General features: G+C 40.7%; 1 protein-coding gene across 1 annotated transcript in view; it reads left to right on the forward strand.

Annotated features, from left to right (window-relative positions):
* The window catches only part of BMAL2 (basic helix-loop-helix ARNT like 2), a 46665-nt gene that overhangs the window by 9519 nt on the left and 10218 nt on the right, over nt 1–26928 (forward strand). Inside the window, exons 6-14 of the mRNA XM_074901163.1 lie at nt 1327–1406; nt 2155–2247; nt 4219–4336; nt 5152–5295; nt 12851–13091; nt 13968–14074; nt 14642–14792; nt 16045–16100; nt 16892–17000. Of these exons, the coding sequence (XP_074757264.1) occupies nt 1327–1406; nt 2155–2247; nt 4219–4336; nt 5152–5295; nt 12851–13091; nt 13968–14074; nt 14642–14792; nt 16045–16100; nt 16892–17000 (1099 nt within the window). The remainder of the gene's footprint in view (nt 1–1326; nt 1407–2154; nt 2248–4218; nt 4337–5151; nt 5296–12850; nt 13092–13967; nt 14075–14641; nt 14793–16044; nt 16101–16891; nt 17001–26928) is intronic.

Raw genomic sequence — 26928 nt, forward strand, 5'->3', positions numbered from 1 at the left:
GGAATGTTGCAAGACAAAACATACTTTAACAGGATGCTTGATGACTTTGATTAAATTGGAGTCTTAAACACCATGAAATATTAAAGAATACCAAGAAAAAGGAGTTATCAAAAATTTATATCCTTAGTCAGCTAGCAAAGTTAAAGTAATCGTTGATCTCAGGGAATGGTTCAGTGTCAGGATCAAACCAGGATCTAGTCTTTCCTCTTCTTTTACTATTACTAGGTTTTGAGATTTTTTTTTTCCTCTCCTAAAAAATGTATATACAAATATACATTATCAGCAACACACAATATTTGTTTTTTTGGTAGCACTGTTTCAGAATAATAATTTGGTCAACTCTAAGCAAAGATGAAATACTGCATTGGAAATAAATTTATTATAAATAAATCTATCTAATAAAACCCCTATTTTAAGTGACAGGAGTGTAAGAAATTAATTATGCTACAAACTTGACAGTAATAAAATCATAGAATGATTTAGGTTGGAGGGGTTTTCTACAGGCCCATTGGCCCAAGCAGGCTGAGAATTTTGTGTAAAGAAATAATGTGACAAATTAGCAGGGCAGTAATTGCACTTGCAGTTTAAACAAGCATCTACAAGAAATCCTCAGCTCGAATATTTGTATTTTAACAAGAGGATATGAAAACTGCACTCCATCCAGCACAGTTACATGTATCTTCAAAACAAATATTTTAAGAAAATAGAAGATACTATGTGGAATTATAGTGAATGCTGAAATTTGCTGGAAAGATCAACTGCTGTTTACCTCAAATAATAACTAGAAAATGTGGAAATGCTTATAATGGCTAAAAATTATTTTAGTGTGCTTGCCACAGATGCTAGAACAGTAAATAATAGTACATCAGTCTCACTACTTTTAGTGAGGCACTCAACTACAGTAGAGTGTTCTTTGGATTGTTGGATATATAGTACTAATGAAGCATTATTCATGCCAGAAGACAGTTGATAACTTTGGAATTATTCAGATTCAGCAAATGCTAAGGATTCTGAAATAAGCCTGTGAAATGCTTCTCAAAAATTCAGTTCTCATAATATATAATTTCTCTACATTAAAGATATCTGGACAAGTTTTCTTGTTTTATTTGAAGTAAAGGGCAAGAAAAAACTGGTTGTGTGCCCATATTCATTACAGCATATGTTTAAGAGGGTTTTTTTATTTTTAATATTTTTAGGATTTTTATTTTATTCAGCTGTTGTAGTTGCAAAGAAAATTTATAAAATACAAAACAAGTATAAGTCTGTTTAAAAGTAAATTTAAAATGTAACTTCTGACATTATGTCTACAAATAATCTGTTTTCCAGGTTCCACTAGCTCCTATTCAGAAGTTCGGTATAAACCTTCATTTTTAAAGGATGATGAGATCCAACAGTTAATCCTTAGGGTAAGTGGAAAGAAACTCTCAGTTAAATAATATCCTTATTAAAGCTTGCTGCTAACGAGGTTTTAGTTCAAGAGTGCTGCTTCTTCCCATCTTCAAGCAAGTGCTTTGATGTACTTGATAAGTACTAGTTTATAAACTCTGTACACTATACAGGCTTTTTCGTTATGGGGTACAGAAGATGATTTGTGAGCATGGCAGAGAGCAGCCCTTGAAGGGATAATAAATCTGTATACAGTCTGCATATTTAATACATAAAATTTTTTATGTTGAAGTCTGCATGCAAGTATAGAGAATGCTTTTAATTATGCATAAATATACTTGCAGTTGTTTGCTCTCCATTTAAATTTTTATGTATTTTGAAAAAGATGCAGAAATAATACCTGAAAGAAATTTTTTCTTCTTTTTTTCACACTTTGTCATACACCCACACCCCTTTACCGTTTCTCATTTGCAACTATTTCTTTTTCCTTTGCTGCAATAACAGACTTTGCCAAGATCTGTAATATGACTCCAAAGTTAAGCTGTTTTTCAGCTGGCTGCCTCTTTTCTCAAAGCTGTGTTTAAGAAGCTTTAGCTGTCTGTAGTTGAAGGTCTGATTTGGTCCTTGCAATCTTAATTGCTTTTTGATGTGATTTATAGCTTATTTAATTTCGAAGAATGGGTTTAAAAGTGTGCTTCCTTGTAGTCATCGGTATTCATAGTATATTTTAATTGTATGCTTCTAAAGACAGTATCTCTATATTTTCAGGCTGCAGATGGATTCCTATTTGTGGTGGGATGCAACAGAGGAAAAATTCTGTTTGTCTCAGAATCAGTTTGCAAAATACTTAATTACAATCAGGTGGTTATAATTGAGTTTCTTGGTTTATTTTTTCCTTATATTTTCTTAGAAATTTCTAAACTTTTACATTTTATTGTATATTACTAAAAAACAGTCCTTGTGTATAATTTCTTGGAATTTCTTTGATTTAACCTCCTTCAGAGTAAGGCTGAATATCATGGAACAAAATATTTGCAAGTACAGTCAGTGATCCTGACCTGAGTAATAGCACCAGTTTTCAACTGATCATCCTTAAGAAAACTGCTAGTTCAAGAGGAAGGAATATTTTGTAGATGTCCTAATTTCTATCTCCAAGAAATTTTAAATGGTGATTTTGAGGTTTTTTTTTTAGTCCAAGGAAAATGAGTAGTTCAGCAGTGAAAGTTAATTAAAGCTTTATTGGTAGTGCCTTTAAGTTTGTATGCACTATGTAACACCTTATCCACAATAACTATGCATGCATATACTCTTAACTTGAAGGAAAAACAAGATCATGTGAGCTAGTTTAGCCTGTAGAGTAAGAGAAATAGGAAAAATATAAGTAACTTCCATTAGTTGACATTTAACATCATGGACAATTACCAGGTAATCAAGGAATGATAACTTGTTCATGTATGACTTCTGTTGCAAAAACAGAGGCTAAACCAGTTAGTGCTTCCATCTGTCTACTTCTGTATCTTTGAAACCATTTGTGCTGTGTTCATTTTCTTCATAGATGGAAGTATAACCAATCTGGACTCTGTTCTATGTTTTGTTTTTTAAAAAAAACCCAAACTATATAATTTTAAATTAAAGTGAAATAAATCATGGGAACAAGCATAAAGCAGATTATTTAAAAAAAAAAATTCTTGAGTAAATTTAGTGTAGAAGTACCTTTTGGAGTCTCTCACATCAGACATATACCTACTTTCAGATCCATAAGATCTTTGCTATTCCATCCGAAGAGGTTCAGAAAGCATGACTGTAAACCCATAATTTGTTAGCTTATTTGGGAATTGTTCTAGGTTAGGAATCCCATCCTGCAGCCTAATCTGTTTGTTACACCTGTATATTTTGACAAGGCTGCTATTAGCCTTTCTCAGTGGCACTCAGCATTTTTCCTTTGCATTAGGGGTAGGTGGGGACTGGGCAAATGTAAGAGGCTGTATGTTTAAAGTGCTTTCTTAGAAGCTTTTCATTAAACTCATTTCTGACTCTGGCTTATTGGAAAAGTGCTCTCCTTTATGTATGCAGTGATCACATAGCAAGTATCATGGGTCCAAAATGAGTTACAATTTGATTCTAGAATACTGCTTGTCAACATAGCTCCTTTCTACCCATTGATTTAATCTACTGTGGTGAAGGTAAGCAATGAAAAAAACAAAATCAGCCCACTTCTGTGAAATTGCTTCCTGTTTCAAAAGAAGGTGGTGCTGCCTACAGTAGTGCTTTGGAGCAGCAATCAGCAGGTTGAATGGATCCCAGCTAGAGAGATTCTTATAAAAGTCCCCTACTAAAGTGATGAAGTGAGCTGACCTCTGCTTCCAGGCAGCTCTTGGCTCAGTGGTGCCATTTTGTCCAACCAAACTAGAGCTCACAGTCATTAGGTAGCATGAATATTTCTTACTGTTTCCTTACCATCTCACACCACAACAATCTGTTAGTGGAGTTATTTTGTACATAACCTTTCTTCAGATAGGATCAGGAATAATACTATGTACATAAATAAAACATTTGGTTTTACAGAACTGTTTTTTATTATCCAGCCAAATCTGCTATTTTTCAAAGGGGAGGTAACAAACGATGTTTTTATAAAAATAATATTAAACAATGGCAAATTAAATGTGGATCAAAATATTGAAGTTTAGAGTAACTGGTATTTGACTTCTTTTTTACTGGTGTAAAAGTTGTTTTTCTGAGAATATGCGTGGAGTTCTGTTCTAAAACAACGTGGTTCATGTTTCTTTTGGGTTTTTTGTTGTTTTTGTTGGTTTTTTTTTTTTTTTTTAATAGGCCAGTTTAATTGGACAAAGTTTGTTTGATTACTTGCATCCAAAAGATGTTGCAAAAGTTAAGGAGCAACTTTCTTCTTCTGATGTCTCTCCTAGGGAGAAGCTTGTAGATGGGAAAAGTAAGTCATATTTGAATGTACTCAGGTTTTTTTAAAGAGATGTTATTAAATCTAGTTATTATGCAGGACATATCTGTGTGTTCATATGTTCATAGATGTACAAACGAGATATAATTTCTGTGAACCAAACATATTTGCATACTTCTCTGCTGCTTAGAATGTACTTACAGTTTAAAAGCTAGCCCAGAAAATAATTTATTTTAGAGAATACAAATTACTGAAAATTGCATTGTTAAAACATTTACCAAGATGTGCTCTGATGTTCTTCCTACCAGGCATACTACTTTTTTTTCTTGTATTTAATAGGTCTTGTCAGTACAAAAGACCTGGTGTAGTCAAACATGGGATAAAATACTTCAAGATCAAGAATCACTGTCTTCTCTGAAAATGCTAAGTGTCAATACTAATTTAACCAAATCTTATTTTGTTTACAGTTTTTCTAATACGGAAAGCGTTATGTACTCTGCTGCTAATGACTGTTTTATAGCTGGCTTTTATAAGCATCTTTGCAGGTCTTCATTGTACCAAATAGAAGTTGAAAGTTTATAAAGTATATTTATTAAAATACCATTTGGAATATCAGTAAGGGTTTAAAAATAGTTTGGCAGTTCTTTTTAATTTTGGAATCTGTGTGACAGCCAGGTTTTCTTTGCCCTATTTAAGTTATTAGACTTTTTTTCATTTTTAATTGTAGAATTTAGGCAGCTAAACAGTAAGGAGAACGTTCTGTAAGCTAAAATGAAAAAAAGGCCTTGTACTCTAAAGTTTTAATGTTGGATTTTGGTTTCTAAACTACTCTACTAAATTTTTGTAAGCTGCCTTGCAAGTACGCACAGATTTTCAAGCTGGACCAGCTCGACTGAATTCTGGTGCTCGACGTTCCTTCTTCTGTCGGATTAAATGTAGTAGGACCACAGTCAAAGAAGAAAACGAGTGCTTGCGCAACCCAAAGAAGAAAGGTATTTAAACAGTGTAGATGAAGTGGAGGCTTTTGGTCTTGAAATTTGGTATATTAAAGTTCCAAGTCAGTAGTGTGACCCTTGTAGTTATCACTGACTTCACAAAGTAGCTGTAGAGAAGTGTAAATATGTACTGGAGACCATTTTGAAAAACAGTCTAATTGTACTCTTTCTCCTCCCTATTGATTCCTGGAAAAGAGGGAGGGAGGAACCTGAATTACAGTGGCTGTTTAGGAGTGCATGGTCCATTGTAGTCTAATTGTAGAAGTCTCAGGGAAATTTTTGAAAGCACTGGAGCAGATCAGAAGAATGAAACGAATTAACGTATGTCTTGAAGATAACTGTGAATAAGGCCTGCAAAATCTACTGTTTTGAAGGAAAAAGAGCAAGTAGACCAATTTTTTTTTTCCTGATGTACTTTGTATTGTGTGTACTTAAAAATATGAATTTTCCTTTTTTTCCTTTTAATAGTAAAGTTAGTTTATTAGTGTAATTCCATTAATTTTTCCAGTAATTTTAATTCAGTTCATACTTTGGTATGCTTGTACAGCAGTATATTCTTGTCAAGTTTTTAGTGAATGGATCTTTTTAAAAAGTAATTTTCAGCTTTTAATACCTTAGTATTGATATTTGCAATGGTGTACTGAAATAGTTTGACCCTGAAAAAATCCTCCTACTTTTGTGTTTCAGTGTAACCTGTAATTGTTGATATGTACCATACAATAGTAAATTTAAAAGTAGGTCTCTAATTATAATTAAACAGAACTCAGTCTCCCTTAATGTGCAAATTTACTTAGTGAGATAAAAATTTAACTTGTACAGATGTTTCTTGGGAAGACACCTTGACAATCTGAGAAACTGTGGCAAAGTCACAGTAGGATAACTCATTTTTTCAATTTATGGAGTTGATATATGTTTTGCATAGTTGATAGGTGTCCTGGCTCAGCTAGAATAGGGTTAAGACAGAGAGGGGGAAGGGATCTCCAGCCAGGTTATTCATACCATGCTGACGTCAGGTCTGGGCGCGGGAGCGTGGGAACTTAGTCTTTTGTGGCTTTGGTGGCAGGGAGTGTGCGAGCGAGCTGTCTGTAACCATTGTGGTATTTCTCTGTATATCCTTTGTCTTGTTTACTGTTATTACTGTCTATTGTTGTTATCATTGCTACTGTTGTTTTTCAGATTGTTTATTACACTGTTGTATTAAATTTCTTCTTATTTTACCCCAGGGTTTGTGCCTCACTTCCAGCCTGACCGGCTGAGGGTGGGGGAGGGGCAACGGCAGTGTGGTTCTGTGTGCCCTGTTCTGGCAGGGCTTAAACCATCACAGCCTTTTTTGGCACACCAATGTGGGGCATGAATTGGGTTGAAATAAGAATCAAAAAGGGACAGACCCTGACCACAGTGTGTTAGAGCAATCTGTTAGGTGCAATTTTTCTGTTTGTATTTGTATTTGTTTGATGAGAAAATGTTTGCAATGCTGGCCCACTTGCTTGCATGGTGGGGCTGGATTAATCCTTATATCCAGTATATGATCCCAGTGGTGGTGTTTGTTATCGGTGGAAAATGTATAAAGGGTCTTATGTTGATGTACTGGTTATTGACTGCTTATAATTTGTTTGTATCGCTGTTTGTGGGGGAGGGCCGGTACCTGTTTGCTGCCTGGACTTTTGTTAGGGGTCTCACCCCCTCTATGGGTGAGCCAGGGGAAGTGAGCCTCTCGGTTTTTGAGAGTTTCAATTATCCTTGGAGCCTGCAGGCCAGTGTGATTGTGGCACAATACTTTCTGAATGCCTGCTTGATTTTTTGGCCATGCGGCACTTCTCTAACAATAGCAGTGCCCGGAAACCTGCCCCGAGGTCAGATAATAGGGAGTGGCAAGGAGTGTGCGAAAAGATGGGCAAAGGCCTGAGTTGGTGCTCACCTCCAATGCTTTGGAATTTCACTCCCGAACAAATGCAGAGCCCTGATAAGCTGATGGAGTGCTTAGAAAGGGTGTGTTACCAACCTGGCAAAACCCAGGAGACACAAATCGCTGCCATATGTTGGGGACTTGCCCATACCTACCGTGTCCTCTTTAAAAACACCCAGTGCCCTCAAGGGGGAGAAAAGGCTACAGAATCTGAGAATGAAGTTCCTGGTACAGTATCTGGGCCGGGGGAACAGGCAGAGCCAGCAGCAGTCGCCTCCACCAGCGCAGCGACTAATCCAGAGAGCTAGCCAGTGCCGATATCAGTCACTCTGATACAGAAATCAAAATATACTAGAGAGTCAGTTCACAAAGTGGGGGATGGGGATGAGCCAGGCCCAGCACGGGAATAGTAGGAAGGACCTGTGGTGATTATCCGATCTCTATTTCCTACTCAGTTGTGAGATATGCGGAGAGATTTCGGATGCCTGGGAGGTGAGCAGATTTACACCTGGCTGCTCCAATGCTGGGAATGGAGCTAGTGCTTTTGAAATGGAGGGGAGAGAGGCCAAGCAGCTGGGATCTTTGGCCAAGGAGACTGGCATTGATAGGGAAATAGGAGAACAGACTCAAACCCTCAGCCTTTGGAAGCGATTCCTGCTCAGCGTAAGGGAGAGGGACCCCTACAAGGATGATATCCTATGTCAGCTGAGCAAATGGACCAACATTGAGAAAGGCATCCAGAACCTCAGGGAACTAGCTGTGTTTGATATGATCTATGGTGATCTGAATAATGAGCAGTCACCCATGGACCCAGATCAGGCTCCTTGCACACACCTGATGTGGCGAATGTTCCTGAAGAGTGCACCAGAAGCACACTCGAAAGCACTGGCAATAGTGTCCTGCTGGACAGACTCCCACACTCTGACAGTGGATGGAGTGGTTGGCAAGCTCCGGCATTATGAGGGAAATCTCCCTTCATCTCAGCATTCCTGGGTCTCAGCTGTGGAGGAACTGTCTCAGAGGGTCCAGAAAATGGAAGAGGACATGTCCTACATTCCACCTACACGGGCTGATGTCTCAGCCATTAGAAGTAAACGTTTCCCCCCCCAAGAGAAAGGCAGCAGAAGGTACACACCATGAGGCACTCTGTGGTTTTTCCTCCTTGACCATGGAGAAAACATGAGGAGGTGGGATGGACAGCCCACTGCCGCCCTAGCTGCACGACTAGAGCAGCTGAAAGGGAGGACCATCACAAAAGGGAAGTACTCCAAGAAAAGCACAGCTCCAGTGTCCAGTCGGAAATTGCCCGGACAGAATAGAATGACCAACGTTATGTCTGACCCTCTTGACGGGACCAGTAAATCATTCTTACAAGAAGTGAGTGATGATGAGCAGGATTAGAGGGGCCCTGCCTCCAGCCAGGTGGAGGAAAGGGATGATTGGATTTACTGGACAGTGTGGATCCGACGGCCTGGCACATCAGACCCACAAGAATATAAGGCTTTGGTGGACACTGGCGCACGGTGCACCCTGATGCCATCGAGCTACAGTGGGGTTGAATCCATTTGCATCTCCTGATCAACAGGGGGATCCCAACAGCTGACCCTATTGGAAGCTGAAGTGAGCCTGACTGGGAAGGACTGGCATAAGCACCCCATTGTGACTGGCCCAGATGCCCCGTATATCCTGGGCATGGACTATCTCAGGAGAGGGTACTTCAGAGACCCAAAAGGGTACCAGTGGGCTTTTGGTGTAGCTGCCCTGGAGGAGGTTGAACAGTTGTCCACCTTACCCGGCCTCTCAGAGGATCCCTCAGTGGTGGGGCGGATTAAGGTTGAGGAGCAGTGAGTGCCGATTGCTACCAGGACGGTGCATTGGCGGTACTACCGCACCATCCTTGATTCCCTGGTCCCCATCCATCAGCTGATGCATCAACTAGAAAGCCAGAAGGTGATCAGCAAAACTCACTCACCCTTCAACAGTCCTATATGGCCGGTGAGAAAGCCTAATGGCGAATGGAGGCTAACTGTGGACTACCGTGGCCTGAATGAAGTTAGGCCAGCAATGAGTGCTGCAGTGCCAGACATGCTAGAGCTCCAGTATGAACTGGAGTCTAAGGCAGCCAAGTGGTACGCCATGATTGACATTGCTAACGCGTTCTTTTCCATTCTGATAGCGCCAGAGTGCAGGCCACAGTTTGCGTTCACTTGGAGGGGCATCCAGTACACCTGGAATGGATTGCCCCAGGGCTGGAACCACAGCTCCACCATTTGCCATGGACTGGTCCATACTGCACTGGAGAAGGGTGGGGCTCCAGAACACCTGCAGTACATTGATGACATCATTGTATGGGGGGAATGCAGCTGAGGACGTCTTTGAAAAAGGAAAGAAGATAATTGAAATCCTCCTGAAGGCCAGCTTTGCCATTAAGCCAAAGAAAGTTAAGGGGCCTGCAAGGGAAATTCAATTCCTAGGAAGAAAATGGCAAGATGGGCATTGCCACATCCCAATGGAGGTAATAAACAAGATAACAGCCATGGTCCCACCAGTCTCAAAAGGAGACTCAGTCTTTCCTGGACGCTGTGGGGTTCTGGAGGATGCACATCCCGAAATACAGCCTGATTGTGAGCCCTCTCTACCACGTAACCCACAAGAAGAACGATTTTGAATGGGGCCCTGAGCAACAACAATCCTTTGAACAAATGAAGCGGGAGATTGCCCAAGCAGTAGCCCTCGGGCCAGTCCAGGTAGGGCAGGTGGTTAAGTACATGCTCTACACCGCAGCCGGGGAGAATGGCCCTACCTGGAGCCTCTGGCAGAGAGCACCTGGGGAAACCGGAGGCTGACCTCTAGGCTTTTGGAGCTGGGGATACAAAGGCTCTGAAGGTAATTATACACCAACTGAGAAGGAGATACTGGCATCGTATGAAGCAGTTCGGGCTGCCTCCAGAAGTGGTTGGCACTGAAACACAGCTCATCCTGGCACCCCAACTGCCGGTGTTGGGGTGGATGTTCAAAGGAAAGGCTTCCTCCACACATCATACAACAGATGCCACGTGGAGTAAATGGGTTGTGTTGATAATACAATGGGCTTGAATATGGAACCCCAGCCGCCCAGGGATACTAGGGGTGATCACGATCTGGCTGTAGAGCAAAGGTTCCGGGATGTCACTGGTACAGGAGGTGACACGTGCTAAGGAGACCCCACCATATAACGAGCTGCCGGATGAAGAGAAGCAATATTCCCTGTTCACTGATGGGCCCTGTTGTATTGTGGGAAAACATTGACGATGGAAGGCTGCTGTGTGGAGTCCCACACGACGGGTCAGTAAAGCTGCTGAGGGACAGGGTGAACCGAGCCAGTTTACAGAGGTGAAAGCCATCCAGCTTGCTTTGGATATTGCTGAGCAGGAAAAGTGGCCGAGGCTCTACCTCTACACCAACTCGTGGGCGGTGGCAAATACCCTCTGGAAATGGTTGCAGCAATGGAAGCAGAACAACTGGCAACGTAAGGGTAAAACCGTCTGGGCTGATGAAGTATCGCAGGATGTTGCAGCCTATGTGGAAAACCTTGTTGTGAAGGTGCGCCATGTGGATGCCCATGTACCCAAGAGTCAGGCCACTGATGAACATCGACACAACCAGCAGGCGGACCAAGCTGCTAAGATTAGAGTGGCTCAGGTGGACTTGGACTGGCAGCACAAAGGTGAACTGTTCATAGCCCTGTGGACCCATGAGACCTCGGGCCACCAAGGTAGAGATGCAACATACAGGTGGGCTCGAGATCGAGGGGTGGACCTCACCATTGACATCATGGCAGAGAACATCCATGGATGTGAGACGTGTGCTGCGATCAAACATGCCAAGCAGGTGAAGCCCCAGCGGAATGGAGAGCGATGGCTGGAATATAGATATGGAGAGGCCTGGCAGATCGACTACATCACATTGCCGCAGACCCGCCACAGGAAGCGCCACGTGCTCACAATGGTGGAAGTAACCACTGGATGGGTGGAAAGTTACCCAGCACCCCACGCCACTGCCTGAAACACCATCCTGGGCCTTGAAACCCAAGTCCTGTGGCGACATGGCACCCCAGAGAGAATTGATTCAGACAGTGGGACCCACTTCCGAAACAACCTCATAAATGTCTGGGCAGAAGAACACAGCATCGAGTGGGTCTACCATATCCCCTACCATGCACCAGCCTCTGGGAATATCAAGCGCTACAATGGACTGTTAAAAACCACATTGAAAGCACTGGGTGGTGGGACCTTCAAAGACTGGGACATGCATCTAGCAAAGGCCACCTGGCTAGTCAACACAAGAGGATCTGCTAGTCGAGCTGGCCCGGCTCAGTCAAAACTTCCACGTGCTGTAGATGGGGATAAAGTCCATTTGGTGCGCATCTGGAATGTGTTGGGAAAAATGGTCTGGTTCAGTCCTGCGCCAGGCAAAGCTAAAGGCAAACCCATCCATGGGTTTGCTTTTTCCCAAGGACCTGGGTGTACCTGGTGGGTGATGCAGGACGATGGAGAGGTCCGATGCTTACCACAGGGGCACTTGATTCTGGGTGAGAACATGTCGTGAATTATACTGTGCCTTTGTAAATTGTTATTTTGTTATTGTTAACTGCTGAATGGCAGCTGGACATGATGCAGATGGCATAGAATAAAGGGGTGAATTATGTCCTGGTTCAGATAGGATAGGGTTAAGAGAGAGAGGGGGAAGAGATCTCCAGGCAGGTTATTCATACCATGTTGACATCAGGTCCGGGTGTGGGAGCACGGGAACTTTTTCCTTTGTGACTTTGGTCATGGGGAGCATTGCGAGCGAGCTGGCTGTATCCATTGTGGTATTTCTCTGTCTATCTTTTGTCTTGTTTACTGTTATTACTGTCTATTGTTGTTATCATTGTTGCCGTTGTTGTTGAGATTGTTTGTCACACTGTTTTATTAAATTTCTTTTTATTTTAACCCGGGGTTTGTGCCTCACTTACAGCCTGACTGTCTGAGGGTGGGGGAGGGGCAACAGCAGTGTGGTCTCTGGTCCTGGCAGGGCTTAAACAACCACAATAGGAATTCAACTTTGTGTAAAAGCATAAATTGTTGAGAATACAGATATCAAGACTATGGCATTTTTTTGAAACATAGTTATCGAATTCAGAAGCCTAACATAAATAGAAAATTATCTGGGTTGTTTTGAGTGGTTGTCTCAACTGATTCCTTCAACAGTTTCAGTCAGCATAGGTTATGATTATTGAGTTCAGAAAAGATAAATTGATTCAGAAGCTCAGAGTGCCTCTCCAGTTTATTTTAACTTACAATACCTATGAAACCTTGTAAAGTGGTATGTGGGTTACCAGAATGTTGGTTTACATTTTTTTTTTCTGTGAGACTGTGTTTGAACTTCCAACACCTGTAACTTGTCTTCCTAAATCTTATATAGGGTTAGAAGCACTCTCTCCAAGTAAGCCAAAATTAAGTAGCACAAATTTAATTTAAAAATACTTTCTAAAATTATCTATAGCCTTGTACAGTTGTGGTAGGTAAGCATAAAATATAGTTGCTGGGCTCATGGTGAACAGATTAAAAATGTAATTCAGTTTACTTTTGAACCATAACTGCTTGTTTCATTTCTTTTTATTAGATCACAGAAAATACTGTACCATTCACTGTACTGGGTATATGAGGAACTGGGCTCCTAATGAAGTGGGAGTAGAAGAGGAAAATGGTGTAGAGAAGGACAGTAGTAACTTTAACTGTCTTGTTGCAATTGGGAGGTTACACCCTTATATTGTTCCACAAAAGAGTGGAGAGATAAAAGTCAAAGCAACAGAGTTTGTTACACGATTTGCCATGGATGGAAAATTTGTTTATGTAGATCAGTGGTAAGTATTTTGTTCTTTAATGAAGCGAAAATGAAAGCGAAATCACCAGTTAAATTTTCTAATACTTTGTCAGAATTGTAATTTCTCAAGCAAGATAGAATTTCTGGGTGCTGTACACAAGAAGCAGTTCATTCTGAATCTGAGTACTTGGGCTTTTTTTTTTTTTGTCAAACATAAAATGTAATGAGCTAGCAAAATAAAAATATATCATAAAATGCACTTTTACTTATTCATAAATTAAAATCTCAAATTAGACCTTCGTAGCTATGCATACGGCTTAAGTAATAAAATTAACCCCAAATTACTACTGCATTCAATCTTACAATTTGGAACAAAGACATTATATCTAAATGAGGTACCAAATGATTTCATTGGAAGTGAAAGCTAAGTTGCTATTTTCTGAACTTTCTACAACAGACTTGTTGTAGAGACTGAGCTACTCATTAGTGACACTGGAAGCTTTTTACTGCTTTCAGTTATCTTCTCTTTCATATAAAAGTCAGTTTAAACCTATTCCTTAAACTGACAGAGCAAAATTCATCTACTAAATTTTTTTGATGATGCCTTATGTGTGACCAGTACCCTGACTGGCTGATGGGAAGAGCTAATGATCATAAGTATTTTGTGTGTACATGTGGTTTGCATGTTTGAACACTGTTATTTTGTCTTTGAATTGCCATTCATTGCGAATAGCTATCTTGCAGTGAATAATATTTCCTGTTGGCTTAGAGCTATACTAATGCTGTATCTTTTTTCCAAACATGAACACAAGCTTCTGTTCCTTTAAATATTAATTTTCTGCTTTATTTGATACTGAAGAAAACAAACTTTGTAATTGTTGAAATCCACAGTAGTTCATGTTTTTATTTCTAACAGTGCAACAGCAATTTTAGGGTATCTGCCACAAGAGCTTCTAGGAACTTCTTGTTACGAGTACTGCCATCAAGATGATCACAGTCATCTAGCTGAAAAACATAAAGAAGGTACAAAAGAACTGGTCCTTCTTAGACTGCTTACAACTCCATGTAACTGCTGTGTGAAAACACTACAAATCAAAAAATGAGAACCTGAGAATTAATAAAGCTAAACAATATTAGTATTGTCCTTTTCTACAGCTGCATTAAAACATGCCCACATAAAGTTTATAATAAAAGTGGGGAGAAATCTCTGTTTTCTTGAATCTTAGTGCAGTGCTTTAATCGAAATGGAATAATGTTAATGCTTCAGTTCTTTGTAAGAATGAAGAAGGAATCCTGAATAGCAAATGTGCCTAAACATATAGTTAAAGAATTATGAAAGTTCACCAAATCAGAAGTCTCAGTACTAGTGGTTTGCAGAAACTTAGTACTTAGGCTTTAATTAAAGATTAAGGACACTGCTAAAATTATAGTTTGATTTTAGTAGAGTTCCTGTCCTGTCAGTTGTTCTGGCATTTAGTTTGTATTTCTGGCCATCAAAAACATTTTGGTTTTATGATGCTATAAAACAGATATTTTTAAAAACTTTTCTAAGTATAAATGTGGTGATTACAACTTTTCTTTCTTATCTAGTGTTGCAGAATAAAGAAAAAGTATTTACAAATTCCTACAAATTTAGAGCAAAAGATGGGACTTTTATTACTCTAAAGAGTCAGTGGTTTAGTTTCATGAATCCATGGACCAAAGAACCGGAATACATTGTATCAAACAACACTGTCGTATTGTAAGTAATTCATATGAATCCCCATGTTAATTTTTTGTCTTAATTACAGTTAGCATTAACAGAAAGCAGGCTGTTTAAGAAGCAGAACAAGACTGGAAAACATCAACACTGTAGAAAAAGTGGTTAAGTAACCTGGAAAAACATTTTTTTGCATTTACCAGTTATTTTTATTTCAGGCTTAATTTGTAGATTTGACTCTGAAGACTATGCTATTTCCTCGGAGAAAAAAAAAATAGGTGAAAGTGTTTCTTATTAAGGGAAGAAAGGAAGAATCTTTTAAGAAAAGTAGATATGAATAAATGGAAATGGGAAGTTAGTTCAGCTTTTCCTTCTGAGCCTTACATGACTGCATGTGTCAATTGACCTAATTTTAAGTGTTACCCTACCTACCATGTGTCAAAATGTGGAGAAGCATAATTGATAGATTGTAGAAATGTAAGGCAGGGCAGAAACAAACTCTCCAAATTGATTGCAAGGGAGGAGCCTGTGAGACAGTGAATGTGTGTGTTTAATTCTTCTTTTTAATTTTTAATTGTTTTTTTCATTCTCTATGCCTTGCAGTGGAGCTATAATTTAGATTTTCCATTGATACTGAGGATCTTTGCCAATGCCTGGGTTTTTGAGAGGGCAATGGGGGGATTTTATTTCCATTAAATTAAGTTGTCAAGGGGACCTCTTACATATTCTATAGGTGGTTCATGTCTTAAGTCAACATCACCCACCCACTTTGCCCATGTCCTTTTTCTCCAAGAGGACAGAAGAGCAGTTAAGACAGTCTATGCTGCCCAACTGCCACTGGCAACTTTTGCCTGCCCTGGAGATCTGGGCATCTGCAGCTGTCTAGAGGAGTGAAGGTAGGCAGCAGTTGCTGGCAGAGGGTAGCCACTGTCATGTCCTTGTAGCAGTTATTTAAGGTTTTAACAGTAAAGTTAAAGTTGTTTAAGGCTGCCAGTTTTACCTGGTCCTAGTAGTAAAACTGACAGCTTTGTTTTTTGTCATGGAACACAGACAACTGTATTGGCCTTTCTTCTTTATTTGGAGAATAAGTGGAAGTTCATATTTCACCCAGTGCTTCAGAAACAGGATAAAGGATTGAACATTGAAACATGTGATGTATATCTCATCTTTTTACGAGTTTGAGGATGTTAGTTTTTACACTGTGTAAAGTATTACTGAAATCAAACATAAATATACTGTGTTTTGCCTTTGAAAATTTTGCTTATTTTGTTGTCTTTATTTATTTAAATCTCAGAGGTCATAACAAGTCAGCTGAAGAAGAGGTCCTCTATGATTCCCAGCCTGCAGAAGGCAAGTGTCACTTCTTACAGTTACCAAAGGTGCATCTCCTGACCAATTACTACAATTAAAGATTTATTCAATCCAGGAATTTTTTTTATTCTAGGTTGTTGTGCAAGGAAGGATTACTTTTTTAAAAAACTAATTCTGATGACAATTTCTGGTTACTCACATCATCCTAATTCATATCATTCACATAACTGTGATCAGAAGGGCTTATAGCCTATCTTTTTCTTCTAGCAACTTCTAATCTAGCTAGGATTTTGGTTGATAGGATATTATGCTCTTGTCACAGAATCTTCATATTTTGCCTGGCTTTCTGAAGAAATGCAATTGTACTATCTGTGTTTACCTATAGAATATAGGATGATACTGATATCGGTATATTGTTAATATTTTTATGCTGTGCACAGATGCTGATTTCTCCATGCTGTTTTATCATCTTGCTACATTTTTTAAATTTTTGCTTTTGAAATGGTTCTTTTTAATAACTGATTTCAGTTTGTGAAAAATCCAAGGGTGTTTTTTTCTCATGTGTTTTTTACTGTCTGTGAGAGACTGGAGGTGGTAATGATTAAAGCTACTTTCACTACTGGACATCAGTAATTTTCACAAATTCAAATTTTCACTTATGTCTGTATTTCAAATGAGACTTACACACCCTCCCCCATGAGTTAGTGTTTTAAGGAATTTAACAGAACAAAAACTGCTTTAAAATGAACCCTTGAGGTGATTGTTCCTTGCTGTTTAATGAAACTGCTACAAACTTAAGGTTTAATTATTATTTTTTTTTTTAACTTTAGATGCTGTAAAGCAGTCTTTAGTAAGTGTACCTGGAATGTCCTCTGGAACAGTTCTTGGTGCTGGAAGTATAGGAACTGAAATTGCAAATGAAATATTAGAATTGCAAAGGTAATAAATGCTTAACATCATACACTGGGCTTTTAAGTAAAGATAGAGAAGATGTATATGTGATTATGTGGAGGTTGTTCAGATTTCATTTTTATTTTGTTATGTGTATAAAATATTTCTAGGTTGAGCAGTGGTGTTATGAGATACCATTTATAACCTAATGTTAGTCTCATGCATGGCAGAATATATCACTGGTGCTGAGAAATAGTTTTGTTTTGGGCATGCAATTTCCTTTGTTAATGAAAGTATTACTTACCTATGACTTTAAAAGTGATGCTGTGATGCAGCTTCTTCACACAGTGTTGAAATGGGTAGATAAACCATTTGGGAATGGAAAATCACTTGTCTCTGAGTAGTGTTTATATTTTTCTGATAGTGTCACTCTGCTAGGAGACCTTGAAAGAGTCCCCAGTGGAGTGATTTCATAGCCTGTATTGTCCATTTCATGATTATCCTGAATGTAGACTAAAGTGATAGCACAATTCCTTCCCAGTACCCAGTAACAGATTAGAAAAAGAATCTCAATCTCATTCCAAATGGAAATCCATACAAGATTAAAATTGTTAATTAAATATTGACCCTTTTAAAAATAACTAGTTTTATCAGATACAGAGCATAGCCATGGAATTCAAAAGGAAGAAGCATAATTTTAATGTGAAGATATCCTTATGTATTTTTTGTGTTGTGCACCCACAGTGGTGCCTGAGTTGCTTATAGAGTGAAAGGTTATAACTCTACGTCAGTTTGCACGGTATCATCATTTGTTGTCTAAGAATATTTCAAAAAAAAGTCTCTGAGCCCCTATTTCCAGTACATGCACAGAAAAAGTCTGTTTTCAATCACAACTCTTTCAGGAGTTAAGGCTTCATCAGAAGGTCCAACCATTTTTGTTAAGGTCAAATTTAGTATAATGGTACTATCATCTCATCAGCACAGGACAAGTTATCTAAATGTAAGCTTTGTATAATGAAGCCATCCCTCAGACTTTAGATCTTACACTTCCAGTTCCAAGTTACAGAATGTCAAGAATTTTTTTATGTCTGCAGAGCAGTGTGTTCCAAGGTCCCCTGTAGTTCTTTCCACTGGAACTTTTGCAACTGGATCTGAAAGAGTAGTAATATTAAATCTTCCAGGAAAAAGTATAACAGTTTTGGCAAAAATGGTAAAAATATAAGGAATAGTTTCATACCACAGAATATCTGGAGTTGGAAGGGACCCATGAGGATCATCAAGTCTAACTCTTGACTCTACATAGGGTAACCTAAAAGTTAAACCATATATCTAAAAGTGTTGTCCAAACAGTTCTTGAACACTGACAGGCTTAGGATCATGACCACTTCCTGGGGAGCTTGTTCCAGTGCTTTACTATCTTCTCAGTAAAGATCTTTTTCCTAATATCTTTCCCTGACACAGCTTTAATCCATTCCCCACATCCTATCACTGGACACCAGAGAGAAGACATCAGCACCTCCCTCTCTGCTGTCCTTCATGAGGAAGTTGTAGATGGCACTGAGGTCACCTCTCTTTCTTCTCTTCTCTGTGCTGAACAAACCTAGCATCCTCAGCTGTTCCTTATGAGTGATGCCCTCTAGTCCTTTCAGCATCTTTGTTGCCCTCCTTTGGACACATTTATATCCTTCTTATATTGTGGAGCCCAAAACTGCACACAGTACTCAAGGTGAGGCCACACCAATGTTGAGCCTAGTGGGACAATCGGTTCTTTCACCTGGCTAGCTATACTGTACTTAATGCACCCCAGGGTACCGTTGTGCCTCTTGGCCACCAGGGTGCATTGTTGACTCGCATTCAGTTTACCATCAACCAACCCCCTCCAAATCTCTTTCTGCAGGATGGTACTCCAGCCTCTTGTTCTCATCAACACATATCAATATATGCCATAGCATAGTGAGCTTCTGTTGTTTCAGTAGTAGTCTAATGTCGCAGTAGAGACGGTCAAGCGACAATCAATAATCAAGTTAGAAGCAAAAGAAGTTGCAGTTTTATTGTTTTCTACATACTTTATGTATCTTTACAACTACTGCAAGCTCTAACATAATTGGCTAAACCCATAGCAACGGTACACCCATAGCAATGGTACGTGATTGGATAGCTTTCTTAAAGTTTTACTTCTGAACATAATTCACACAGTTCCTTATCTGTGGTCAACAGTTTCATGTTTCTTGCAGCAGATGTTCACTGTCCTTCCTCCTTGTCTGTGGTATGCCCTCCTGCATGCAGGCTTCTCACGGGTACGGGACGATCTGGCCAAGTTCGAATTCCATCTGCTCTGTCATGCATTCAGACCCGCTGCCTGCCCCGACAATTCCCACTTTTTGTATTTGTGCTACAAATATTGCATGAGCAGCCTTCTGCAGGGCCCTTTGCAGGAGACTGAAAATACATGGCAACATTAGGAGCACAGTTATGATGACTAACAGGATCATTACAGTGGTTCTGATTAAAGACATCAGCCAGCCCGATAACCCCCATCCTTTAAACAACTTTGTTAGCCAATCGAGACCATCATCTTCTGTTAAACGCTTAACACCATCTTTTAACTGTTGTATGCTCTTACAGATCGATTCAGAATGATCTGCAGTTGCTGGGGAAATGTGGTTGCAGCGAGGATTTAGAGTACCTTTCCTTATAAGTTGGAAATCCTACGCGATGCGTCCATCCGTAGGTGAGGCATCCAACATCGCTGCAAACAGGTCCAGCCTCTAAATCAACAGGCCAAAATAACTGGCAATTTTCTTTGCGCAGAGTCATCTGATTTCATCCTGTTGGGTTCCACCCAGAGCCTGGCCACCACTCAAGGGGAAAACCAAAGGCGTTTCTAATAAGGTTAAACACTTGAGTTCTTAATTCTTGATATTGCTAAGCAAAGTGAGTTGAAAACACACATTCTTATAGCATTTCATCCTTATTAATAACTACATTCCATCTAAACTACATCTTTCACTAGTGACTATTAAGCCTATATATCTCATTAAGGAGTTGCAGTTACTGTTAGCATTTTTTCTTAAAAGAATTGGCAACTGTAGTGTAGTTTGTTCTGTTGCAGTAGCAAACATTACCCAGACATTCTGCTTAAGTGATCAGTCGAAAAGATGGCAAACTGTCAGCACAGGGGCACTCACAGCACCCACAGCTGGATCCTGAGTGCTGGCTGCCTCTCACGCCTCAGGTGTGGTTGCACACACCTTGCCGGTAACCATCAGGAGCCGTGACCTGTGGAAACACAAGCATAACCTCTTCCCCAGGTTATTAACTTACATGGTCCACTCCACTGGCCAGTAACTAAATCTTTAACATGTACTTTGATGCCCTTTTGCAAATTCTGTTTTGAAAAAAGAGAGGAAAAATGTTGCAATGTAGGAGGTGTAGAAGCAACATCCCCATAATGAAGGTAATTAAGAACATAAACTGCTTTATCTAAACATGCCTGAGGTGGTTCCCCAATCATTCCCCCTTTTTGTTTTTGAAGCTGCCACTTCAGCGTGCCGTGTGCACGCTCGACAATTGCTTGTCCTGTTGGGGAATGGGGAATCCCTGTAACATGAGTAACACCCCATAAATTAAAGAATGTTTGAACTTTCTGTGAAGCATATGCTGGACCATTATCCGTTTTAATTTGACGTGGCACCCCAAGGACAGAAAAAGCTTTCTGTAAATGTAGGATTACATCCTTACTTGTTTCTCCATTATGTGCTGTTGCTACCAAAGCATGTGAATAAGTATCAACAGAAACGTGAACATATTTTTGTCGACCAAACTCAGTTGTATTAGTAACATCAGTTTGCCAAATCTGTAAAGCTTGAATACGTCTGGGATGAGTACTGAAATACGCTGGAGTACGAGTTCCTTGATAATCAGGACAAGCAGCAACAATAGACCGACCTTCAGAATGAGACAAACTGAACTGCTGTCGTAGAGCTCGAAAACCTTGATGAAAAAATTGAGATGATAAAAGAGCTTGTTGTTTCATATTGGGAACGGTACTCAAAGCCATCGCAGAGACAAGAGCATCCGCTCTGGCATTATCTTCCGTATAAAATCCAGGTAAAGTGGTATGACTACGTATGTGCATGATAAAATAGGGTTCTGTGCGTGACTGAATAGTTTTCCAAAGTTCTAACAAAACCTCAAATAACATTAGATTGTTTGACCAGGTTAAGACTACTTTGTCTAGTCGGGAAACTAAGTTAGCCACATAAGCCGAATCAGTTACAATATTAATAGGAGTAGGAAAGGTAGAAAAAACAAGAGTCATCGCACGTAATTCAACAATTTGTAGAGAACCCTTTTGGTAAACAACTTTGTTATTCCAGACATTATTCTTGTACCACACCACTGCTGGTTTACCAGTGTTTCCTGATCCATCTGTGAATACGGTAAGGCCTTTAACAGGTTCTGGCTGGCTCAAGTGCTTCTGACCAAATGGTATTTCTTGAGCAAATTTCAGTAGCGGGTGTGATGGAAGATGATAAGACACCTGTCCCTGAAAGTCCGTTAAGGCCGCTTGTACCTCATACTTGTTTGCAAGGCACGACTCAAAGTACCAGTTCTGAACAGGTAGAACAATCGTAGTTGGATCACGCCCTGTTAACTCCAAATGGCGTTTTCTAGCCTTTATGATCATGTCAGCAATTAACTCAAATAATCGAGGAGCAGTTTTCCGTGGTCTGAATGATAAAAACATCCATTCTAAAATGTGTAAGGGGTCACTCCATTCAGGATTCCACTGCACCAGGGCACCAAATGGCACAGTTTTATCAGTTAGTACAAAGAATTGTACTAATTGAGACAGATCTGTTCGAGAAACATATTTTTTGTGCATAGATTGCTCCACAATATGGATTGCACTTAATGCTTCCTTATTTAATGTTCTGGGTTCTGTCGGATCATTGGAATTCCTTAACAATTCCAACAATGGTTGCAGCTGCGAATTGGTCAGCCCGAGGTAAGGTCTGATCCAATTCAAAGATCCCATTCATTTCTGTACATCATTGAGTTTTTTAACCTCAAGGTCAAGTTTCACAGGTTGGGGAATAACCTGCTTGTTTGTATCTGTTATCCTCAAATATTTCCAGGGCTCTGTTTTTTGCATTTTCTCAGGGGCAATAATCAATCCATATTGTTGATGAGTCTCTAGTCAAGTTTTCCATGTCACTCAACTGCTCCTTGCTATTTGATGCCAACAAAATGTCATCCATATAATGATAACAATAACTGGTGGGAAATTTTTCCCGTACAGGTGACAGTGCTTGTGCCACGAACCATTGGCATATTGTTGGAGAATTTTTCATGCCCTGCGGTAACACCTTCCAGTGGTATCTTTGTACAGGTTCTGCATCATTAACAGAAGGCACAGAGAATCCAAATTTTTCTTTGTCCTGAGAAACTAATGGTATTGTAAAGAAACAGTCTTTCAAATCTATAACTATGATTTCCCAATTGTGACGGATCATCGCAGGTGAGGGCATACCTGGTTGCAGAGCCCCCATCGTGGCCATAACAGCATTAACTTGCCGCAGGTCATGTAAAAACCTCCATTTACCTGATTTCTTTTTGATTACAAATACAGGAGTGTTCCAGGGGCTCTGAGAGGGTTCAATGTGTCCGGCAACCAACTGTTCTCGTACCAATTCTTGCAGGGCCTTTAACTTTTCAGTTGGCAGGGGCCACTGATCTACCCACACAAGGTCAGTTGTTAAACAGGTTAATTCCAGTGTGGGCCGTTTAATGCCCTGCAGAACAGTGACCCCTGTTAAAAATCCGTAGTAATCTTCACACCTTACTGTAACAAGCAGTCCCTTCCCCACAGATTCGGGGGGGGGGGGGGGGGAGCTGTTGTCATATGGGATTTGACAGTCACCTATTGACCCTCAGGGTCCTACTACTCCCATTTCCATATTTTCTGGTGGCCAGGAATAATGAGATATAATAGTTATATCAGCTCCTGTGTCCAGAGGTCCGGTAAGCGTTACTGTCGCTGGCAATTCTCTTCTGTTGGATAGTGTACAGGTCATCTGTGGTCTTGATGATGAAACAGTCTGTGACTAAAAGACTTGCGAAGGTCCCGTGGAGTCAAATCCTCCATCATGTCGCAACTGTTTTTCTGTCTTAGGAACACAACTCAAAAAAGGTACAAGTTGAGCAATGCAAGTGTCGTTTGGAATGGTTACTGGTGGGTAAGGAGTAGAAATCGGAGCACAAATTTGTCCAGTAAAATCAGCATCAATAATCCTCACATGCACAATTAATTTAAAATGCTACCCAAGTAAGCTAACAATATCCCCGTCAGGTAGATGGTACAGAGGTGCACTCTCCCCACAGAGTACACACCTAAATTCAAGATAACAATAAACGCAGAATTACTGTCTTCTGCTAGAAGAGGTATTTCACCTGTGCCACTTTAAACACTGAGCATGAATAAACAGGCAGCACCCGCGACCCAATGGGCGGGCACTAGGGCTCTGCACTAAGGAATGTTCACTCGTCCTGCACTCCCCCGTACAGAGTCTGCCCTGCTCTCCGTTCCTTGCTGGCCGCTTCGGGTCAGAGGACTCTGCACTGCACAGCTGCAGCTGGGCTGCGCCTCACACATGCAGAACAATCACACAACCATACGAAGAGGCCTCTTAGACTTATCACTCACACAACATAAAATGACAAATACTACAAACAGTAAAACACCGTTAAGAATATAAAAAGCCATTTCTTGTTGATGATGTGGTGCTGACAGACAAGGACGGTGCATCACAGTGTCAGCACCTGCTGTGAAAAACAGCCACTTTTGGTGTTAGGGGGAGGGGGCGGGTGCACGCCGAGAGTGTGGTGGTAGAGGCTGCAGCCGGCCACCCCGCAGCGGGGGGGGCTCAAATGCTGAGTACAGTCGTGAGTGATCACTTCCAGTATACTTGTTATAAATGAGGTTTTTTAAGTCTGTCCTCATTGATGATTTTCTGTAGTTCTTTAATAACAGGAAAATGCCGTCCTTATCAGCAGATAGTGGACATGTGGAAGGGGCTGGTGGCTTTTCTGGAGGTGTTTCAGCTACAACTGTAGGATCCATCCGCGAATCCGACCCACTAGGTGACCTGGCATTGGCTGCAGCTGCCGCGGCAGTCCCATCACTTTTTAACTGTTTCAGGGGTTGATGTACCAGTTGCCATACAGTTAAAAATGACACAGTGATGGCATTCTTCCTTACGGCTGCCTTGAATAAGGCAATCCCTGCCTCTTTCCATGTTTCGAGATCAAAAGCAGACTGTGCCTCAGCAGGGACCCCATTCCTTTTGCACCAGATAAACAAAGTGCACACGGCTTTTTCCTCATCAGAGGGAGCTGATGGAACAGAGGGCTCCACGATGGGAGGTGGAGGGGGCACTGCCTGAGGGGCTTTCTGGTTATTCGGTCTTTGTGGAGGAAACAACTCATCTTGTGCTTCCTCATCAGAGTCCTCATACAATCCCCTCGCCCTCAACCGTGGTCTGCGTTTAGGACGGGCTCCCCCCGCTCTTCTTGATGTAGATTTATCAGAGCGGTGCAAAGTTTGCATAGCGGCACTTAATTCTCCTTCTTCATCACTCTCATTATCACTCTCACCCTCCCAAAACTGCTCTGGGGACCTGCGAAGGACAGTCACAGTGGCTGGAGGGAGCGTCCACAATGTAGCTTTTTTGTTCTGTCTGTTTATCAGCCAGATTCAATGCTTGCAAACTGTCTAAGTTCTTTAGTGTCGGGTTCACCGCCCTCAGTCTCTGTCAGACTCACTACATACTGCTGTCTCCTCTGGAGGAGCTGATGGTGTTAGGTTTGGCATATCAGAATCCTGTGAGGGAGAAGCCCCTCCAGGGTGTTCCTGTATCGGCACAGGGGGAGATGGAGGTGGACGAGAATGCCCCCTGCTTTTTCCCGTCAATGGTTTTTGACCCACCACTGCAGACAGTGTGGGATCACCATAACTGAGCCCAGGACCAAATGATCTAGAGGCAGGAGTGGATTCTTTCTTTCCTTCAGCGTCATGTTCCTTTTCCCACTCCTTCAGCGTCTCAGTCAGCAAGCGCCATGTAGTTGCTAGCTCACACGCTTCTTTTTGTCCTTTTGAAACTTCATCCCACAGCTTTTCTCCTATTCTCTACCACACAGTCACACTAAAAGTAGTAGTTACATTAGCTTCAAAGCCTTGCATCTTACTCCATATTAACATCTTTTTCAGGCTTTGTTCTGGGGTTTTAACCCCTTTCCTTTTCAGAAGGGCTTTCCAGGCAGACAAAATTGTCTCCTCCTCTTTAGTTAGTTGCTGCCCCATATTATATCTTAATAAGTTTTCCCTGATGGCTCACCTTGTACGCGGGTGTCAAAATGTCAGGTCTGGACCAGGCAGAATCCCCTCTGCTCTCAGCTTCACCAGTCTCCGTCTCTGCTGCACCTCGCCCTGCAGCTCACGTAAAATCCCCTATGTTCCACTTGTATCAGATCACGTTAATTGTCGTGGTAGAGACGGTCAAGCGACAATCAATAATCAAGTTAGAAGCAAAAGAAGTTGCAGTTTTATTGTTTTCTACATACTTTATATATCTTTTACAGCTACTGCAAGCTCTAACATAATTGGCTAAACCCATAGCAACGGTACACCCATAGCAACGGTACATGATTGGATAGCTTTCTTAAAGTTTTACTTCTGAACATAATTCACACAGTTCCTTATCTGTGGTCAACAGTTTCATGTTTCTTGCAGCAGATGTTCACTGTCCTTCCTCCTTGTCTGTGGTATGCCCTCCTGCATGCAGGCTTCTCACGGGTATGGGACGATCTGGCCAAGGTCGAATTCCATCTGCTCTGCCAGGCGTTCAGCAGACCCGCTGCCTACCCCGACAGTCTAACTCATCAGCTTGTCTGTGAGAATGTTAAGAGAAACAGTGAGAAAAGCTTTACTAAAGTCAAAGTAAGCAACAACCAATGCTGAAGTCCAGGATTACACATTATCTCTTTGCAATGTGATTGTCTTCTCAGCCGTCTCTTCATCAGAAGACAGTACTGTATTTTCTGTAAAAACCATAGGCAGAGCCAAAGAGTGTGATGAGTGACAATCATAGATGTTTCTTACTCTATTTTCAGTATATTGGGATCACCTCCCAGTGATGAAGTCACATTCCTTTACTAGAATCGTCAAGTTGCACAAGGAATCATTAATTTTCAATGAAAGGAAGAAAAGAATAAACACTTTAGTTGTAATGGGATGAAAAGATTGCTACTTAAAAAAAAAAAAAAAATTCATCTCACAGCATGTTGGCAGGTTGCTGGGGTTATCTGGCAAGGAGGAGGAGAAGCACTGGCAACAAAAAAGGGATTGATATCAGCAGTGAAGCTGGGATGTTACATTTTGGTAATACCATTGTTAATGGCCTCTCATCACTACGACCAGTAGAGGGAAGGAGAGTCACTTTTTATTATATCTTTCTGCAGACTGAAATACGTTGGCAAAAGGTCTCACCTCTGATGGTTAATATCCAGGCATCACACAAAAGCTTCATTTGACTCTTGTTCTAGAAGTTTCAGTCATCTCAATGTGATGTTCTTGCTTCAGATCACCTGACTTTTGCTGAAAATGCTTACCCATGTGAGTGTGTCATCAGCTGAAGGAAACCAGTTTATTAAGTAAATTAATAATAAATCTGCTGGATGATGAAAGAATTAATTCATTCTTGGGAAAGTTTTCTTCAAAGCTACCCCTTGAAAGTTCTGTTATTTGTGTTTTTAAGAATCACACGCAATGCTCTTTCTCTTCATATTGCTACAGAGTGGAAGAGTCGGTGAGAAGATCAGCATTGTCTCAACATTGTCATCAGGGACATGGACAGTGAGTACCTGACAACGGCCTGCTTGGCCTTGCCGATCCCTGGAGTGGAATGTGGTGCCA

The sequence above is a fragment of the Athene noctua genome, chromosome 3 (genome assembly GCF_965140245.1).
Source record: "Athene noctua chromosome 3, bAthNoc1.hap1.1, whole genome shotgun sequence".
Lineage (NCBI taxonomy): Eukaryota > Metazoa > Chordata > Aves > Strigiformes > Strigidae > Athene > Athene noctua.